Consider the following 6905-nt stretch of genomic DNA (forward strand, 5'->3'; position numbering starts at 1 on the left):
TACATTTTAAAATATATTCAAATCGAAAGCAGTTTAAATAGTAAAAATATTTCAAAGCAGAATGGTAAGCAGAAGGGACTTATTAAAAAAAACATTAAAAATATTGACTAGTAATCAGAAATATGTATTTGTTTTTTAAAAAAACAGTGTTTCCGATTTGTGCTTGTGTCTTAGGACGAAAACATCGCATGCATGCGTCTGTATGGAATTATAGTGTAGTGTATCATTTTAACACATTTAATACAGACGCTGCATGCAATGCATCCATTAACAATAAAGCACATAATAGAGTAGTATTGCTCAATACAACGACTCAGTTTGCAGTACCTTCATCTCCATCTTGCTAAAACCACCAGACGCATAATAAAGACTTTGCAGGAGGACATGAACACACCATAAATGTGACCCTGGACCACAAAAACAGTCAACTTTTTGAAAACTTGAGGGTGCAAAAAGATCTAAATATTAAGAAAATCGCTTTTGAAGTTGTCCAAATGAAGTTCTTAGCAATGCATATTACTAATCAAAAATTATTTTTTATATATTCACAGTAGGAAATTAAATAAATATCTTAATGGAACATCCGCATAAAAGAAAAGATCATTTTGACCCATACCCGTGCTAAAAGACTGGTTTTGTGGTCTAGGGTCACATATTTGTGTAAAGATGCAGTCATTCGTGAAACTGTCGGTGAAATTTCTGTGGGAAAATTCCACAGACAAACCGAACCCACTGCGAAATCTGCTTGTGGAAATGTTTCATTATCACCCGAACTCGTAGATTCCAATTGAAATAACTGGATTTCCCGCACAAGCCATTTTGTGTTGTTTTGCAAATTAAGGCAGGTGAGTATTTCCTCCTGAGGCTGATGCGGGTCTGAACTCCTGCTCCTGTTTGTCTCCATGAATGAGGGCTTTCTCCGTTTCCATGGTAACAAACATCTCTCATCCCGTGTTTCTTTCTGGTCGTCTGTCTGCTCGTGTTCCGTGAGGAGCCGCTGTCAGAAGCAATGAGGGAGCGAGTCAAACGCATCTGGACTAGATGGGGCTTTAAATCGCCGCACATGAGTTTGATTTGGCAGGAGAATAACAGAAGGGCTTTCATACTGGCATGAAGGCGGTGTGTTTTAAAGGAGATGCTGTCATCCGTGTCACGCCATTCTTTTTCCTGTAGAGTCCTGCATGTGCTTATTCATCACTAACCTTCTGCCCGGAGCTTTTCTCAAACAGGACGTCTGTCAGATGCTGTTAAAACTCATTTGACACTCATATCGCACACATATCTCTCTATGTAAACCATGTTAATTATAATGACTACAGACAAACACATGCATCATTACTTTATTTATGAATCATTTTCCCAGTGAGGTCACCATATTGTCGCGTTTGTTCCCAAACTGTAGTTAATAAACATTTCGGACTCCTTCAGTGTTTCCCGCAGCGGGAACGAGCTGCTGTTTTGAAGTTTATTGCGCCTGACGCCTTCATTATCCTCCGCAATTATGTTTCGCGAACTTGCCAGTTTCTCAAACACGTGCGCGCTCACGCTCACGCCGATCCATCTACCGCGAGCATTTGCGGTCACGCGCGGAGCCGCAATTATTATTGTAATCACTTATCGGGCAGATAGCGGCGCGCGTGAGTGAGGCGCGTGGCCGCTAGATGGAGAGAGAGACGCGCGCGCTGGAGTTCAGTTGTCTTACTGATGTTTACTAAGAATAAAATCATTTCTGAACATCGTGTTTAGCGATTTTTAAGAGCTTTGTGCGAGAGAAAATACAATTTCTATTAGATTTAAATGTATGCGCATAGCCTAAATAATGTTCTTTATTTTCATCAGTATACGCCTCTGAATTGAATGGTACCTAGTGTATTAAGTGTGAAATGATTTTCTTATATTACGTATATCAAAGTAATCGTTTTAGCTATATTAAACGTCAGCCGCAATTTTGTAATTTGCGTTAATTAACCTATTTAGTCAAATAAAGCAGCAGAATTTATGTTTTCTGTTGTTTTGTTTTAATTAAACATGACAAAAGAATAATTCTGGGTATAAACCAGATAGAAAACGTCTTTAAATTTAATCGGCGTGCGATTATGCGAGGAAAAATTGGATATTAATAAACACTGTTGTACTTTTTATTCATGTATAAATCGAATTTATACTCGAACCGCACAACACCATAAAATACAACAGCCTAGCTATACGCTTAAAGTCTGACAACATGATTTATTACTCGCATTCATTTAACATTAAATTAAAGTTTACATTACATGTCAATTTGCCATCAACGCTCTATTAATGGTTTATTAAATATATTAACTTAGGTTATTAATTTACTTCAATATCTTAGCAGAAATATAATAAATTCGGAGTTCTTTGGTTAGGTTTTATTTTTTGTTGTAAACGTTAGCTATATAATAGGCCTATATAATAACGTAAACAAGAATGAATTTCTACGATATCACAATAAGAAACTCTACACATTTTAGAATTAATTAATGTGACATTTCCTTATTTATGCTGTTGGTATATTTGAAGAAAATCTGCCGAAATCTGCCGCATCGAAAAGAAGAATTAGCTTTAAGAGAAAAATCAAAGAAGAAAAAATTTTAGTTTGTTTATTGCTATCCGTTTGTTTGTTTTAATTATTGGCCTACTATTATTAGTATTAAAACTATTGATGTTGCTGTTAAAAGGAAAATTAAGGCATAGCCTTACGCATATCCATAGATAAATCATATTTTTCGCGTAGCGTTTTTAGGCCTCATTCATTTTGAACAAAAACGCAGTCAAATATGACGCGGATAAGAGTCGAAATTAGTTTGACCAAACATTTTTGTCTTATTTCTATTTAGTGACTTTATTTATTTTGTGGAATGAACGAAATGTGTTCAAACGGTTTGATTGTGTCAGCTTTTTTATTATGCCAAATCAAAATTATAATTATTACAAGAATTCTTAAATGAAACAAAGCCGTCACGACCACAAGAATGGAGCTCCAGACAAGCACGTTTATGTCGTGATAAATGAATTCACAAAATATGAGCAACTGCTCGTTAATCTGAAAGAAGTGGCTACTTACAAGTGTAGATCCACTTGATCCGACGAAGAGTGGCCTGAGAATAAAATCACACATAAAAACGAGATTTATGTGATGTTACCGAACACTGAATATTAAAGAGTTGCCATTATTTTTGCTCCTGAGTGAGTTTGTGTCAGATTGAATTTTCTGCGTTAAACTGCGTTAAATCCGTCGTGCTTTCTTGCGTCTGTTCGAGTTGTAGGCCCGGTTTTTCTTCAGCTCGTATTTAGTCGTCACTGTCACTTCAAAGGGTCACTGATATCTTCTCACTGAGGGCAGCATCTCTCCTCGGGTGTGCAAGGGTTAACGGGTTAGGCGTTCTGGGTGTTCTGACATGCTGCTGTAAATATGTGGAAGCTCCACGCAGCCAATCAGAAGTTGGAACAGCTGTCTGGCTGGCCAATGGGAGTGTGTCGAGGGGTCAGTGTCAGCCGCAGGTGAAGTGGATAGTAGCGCTGTGTGTTCACTCACACTCGCGCTCTGGCGACGTGGATGCGCATCCACAAAAACTCCCTTCACGCGGGCCGCGATGCGACCGAACTGCCGCCACGGGGCTCGATCTGGAGCGCCTAACGCCGTCGCTTTGTAACCAACAGTGACTTTTCCTGCTTAAAATGGCTGTGCGCAGCAACTCTTTGATGCCGTTCTCTATTCAAGCCATTCTGAACCGAAAAGAGGAGTCGCGACATTTGAACGATCTGGATGTTTGTTTCTCAAAAAGCGCATGTTGGAAAATCTTCGATGAGATGGATGCGCCGGACAGGAGCGATGAGAGAGAGCACAAGAACTACGATTCGGATTCCGGGCTGAGCGAGGACAACGACGGTAAAGCGCAAATCGACGCAAAGCCCGAAAAAGACGCAGATTTAGCGGACGAAACCGATCAGGAATCCACGGCGGCGGAGCACTGCAAAGGCCTGAGCGACTGTGTGTCCGGTGAGTAAACAACTCCATTTGGATCTTAAAAAGTTCTGAGTTTGTAAATACGTGAAATCCAGTTGTTCAATGGGGGTAAATTAGCGAACCGTTCAAGAAAGCGTCCCGTTCAACTACTGCAGTGCCAAGATAGCCTACCATGTCCAAAAAATAGCACGATTTTATAAGTGCAGTAGACATTTTTTTTATCGCAGACGTACCATGGTAATACCTTGGCGTTTTAAATGTATTTTGGAAACAATGATACAAAATGCGCATGCATTCAAATACTTCATCAGAGAGCCAAAATATGGCGGTGCAATGCGCGTAGTAGCCTCGTTTTTGTGAGTTATACAAAATAGCGCATGCATTCAACGCCAGTAAAGCGTTTCGGGTTCTTTTTCAGACTGTAACGCAGGCGAGGAGAAGAGCAGCGATCAGCCCAAGCAGAGGAAGAAGCGTTCCCGCGCCGCGTTCTCTCACGCGCAGGTGTTCGAGCTCGAGCGGCGCTTCAATCATCAGCGCTATCTGTCGGGACCGGAGCGCGCGGACCTCGCGGCCTCTCTCAAACTCACCGAGACGCAGGTCAAGATCTGGTTCCAGAACCGACGGTACAAAACCAAGCGACGCCAGATGGCCGCCGATCTACTGGCCTCGGCCCCGGCGGCCAAGAAAGTGGCAGTGAAAGTGCTGGTCCGGGACGACCGGAGGCAGTACAGCCCCGGGGAACTGCTGCGACCGCCGCTGCTCTCACTGCAGCCGTCCTATTACTACCCGTACACGTACTGCCTGCCCGCCTGGAGCCTGTCCTCCTCCTGCACGGGGAACCAGTGACACCGGGACTTACAGCTATTTATTCTACTAAAGACAATCGTTTACTGAACACACCGACCGACCGACCGAGGAGCCAAAAACCGGGAGATTTATTGACAGAACTGCCTCCGAATTCGGCCTCCGAGGACTGAAATCAGTTTTGCTCCCATTAGGATTTCATTTCAGAATGTACGGAAAATGTGTTGGTTTTTAGCAAAATACTCTTCTGGTTGGAAAAGCACTTGATGTCGTTACTGCGCGTTTGTCGCTACCGGTAACGGTAAGACTGGCACTTTCCCCCACAGTTCCGAAATAATTAAAATCAGAGGAAAATATTGGTTTGCTGAAGGTTTGTTGGACTCAATAAGTGAGCCGTGAAATCTCAACGTTTACTCGACATGTATGTTTTCATATCAGTGTAACGTGTTTTGTTTAATGAAAAAGAAATCAAATATTAAAACGTATGAAGCATAATTTCACTCGTGTTTCTCGCATGTCATTTCTCTGAATACTCACAGTAAATGTATGAAATTAATGACCCGTGACATGAGCCCACTGGAGTCACTCAATTTTATTATAGTGTAAAATCGTTCAATCCTCATGTAGTTCTGCGCAAATTCTCTGGATTCAATTTGATTGTTCTCTGAGAGGAAAACCGCTCTAGTTCGAGTGTTTTCATGTAGGCCTATTTATGTCGTTTTAGGCAAACTGCCTGTGAATTGTGTTTTAAAGTTGAATCCATATTTTAGAAAAAAATTGTGATAAATTTTTAAGCCTCGCTGATATTTATTGCAGACAAAAAAAGAGACTTCGGACTATTGAAATTACGGAAATTCCTAACAGCAATAAAGCCGCTGAGATTATAACCAGTGCAAACAATAAAATCAACAAACTTTAATCAAACCAACACCGCCATGTTTAATAATAATGGTAATAATAATAATAAATGTAGGTTGCGTTTTAATGTTGTTTTGTCTCGCGTTTTAAACACTTCAACCCGAATAAGGCCTCGCGAGTCTCTCAACTCATTACTGAATTCCCTTGGCTGTAATTACAGAGCTAATTCAATTAAATATGTGTGTATATAAATGTATGGATTATATTTCAATAAAATAAAACATTATATATAGCATAGTTTGCATTTCGCTTGGTTTATTGGTTTTTCTGACATAGCGAATTATTTTCGAGTATAATGTGTTGTTAGTAAAATAAGCGTTCTTATGCAGTGTAGACAAGAGGTACTTAAAGCGTTTGTTTAATAATAAATCAGAGAGATAACAGATCGTTTATATGCTGTAAAACAGATGTTGGGCTCTGGTGTTTATTGCATTCAAGCTAAACATGAAAAGACAAGCAGCTCTCAGACTCCATCACTCTCAGAACCTCAGCAGTGATTCTCGTTGAGAGCAGGTGGAGATGATCAGCGTCAGCAGTGAGTGTCTCTTGCCTTCTCTGTTAAACTCCCACGTGACTCATAAGAACAGGATGAAGATGAACTCTCATGTCAGGGTCAATCGTCTCGCAGGATCTGTTCTGATGAATCGAGGACGGTTTCCGGTATGTGTGTGTGTTCCCGTGAAGAGGTGAAATGCGCGTTCACACCTGTGCTTTCTGTGCATCATGGCATTTTATTTTTATGTATAAAAATAGTCTACTTTTGTATGAAGGCGCTGTTGTGTGACGGGGTTGTGAAAGGAAACATCGGATTTACCGGAGCTACTGACATTATGTTTTAATTATTCAGACATTTTAGTCCTTGGGCTCAAATTAGGTTTTGTGTGGAGAAATACCAAAAACAACCAGTTAACTAACCTAATTATAAACCCTTTGCTATATATGCCAAACTTCAGTAAAGTCACATCTTTTAATACAAAATACGGTAGTCAACATTTAAAGTGCATCATCAAAGTTGTCCTAAAACCAAAACAATACCGGTTCTTGTCTTGGGACAACTTTTAACTTTTTTGATCCACTTGTTGACTACTATAGTTTGTAAACAGGCTACAATTTTTAAAAGCATGCACTTTGAGCTGAAACAACTCAAGAAATATATAAGGTCACACGAGGCCTGTATACGCGCGTTATTGAACCT

At 40.2% G+C, this 6905-nt stretch overlaps 1 protein-coding gene across 1 annotated transcript; it reads left to right on the top strand.

Moving 5' to 3' along the window:
* The first annotated feature begins 404 nt into the window (after positions 1 to 404).
* Positions 405 to 5268, top strand: nkx3-2 (NK3 homeobox 2). The gene is made up of 2 exons (XM_073820829.1): positions 405 to 4021; positions 4407 to 5268. The coding sequence occupies exons 1-2, from the start codon at positions 3700 to 3702 to the stop codon at positions 4832 to 4834; spliced, it is 750 nt and encodes a 249-aa protein (XP_073676930.1). The 5' UTR covers positions 405 to 3699; the 3' UTR covers positions 4835 to 5268.
* The last annotated feature ends 1637 nt before the right edge of the window (positions 5269 to 6905 follow it).

Source organism: Garra rufa, chromosome 16 (genome assembly GCF_049309525.1).
Source record: "Garra rufa chromosome 16, GarRuf1.0, whole genome shotgun sequence".
Classification (NCBI taxonomy): Eukaryota; Metazoa; Chordata; class Actinopteri; order Cypriniformes; family Cyprinidae; genus Garra; species Garra rufa.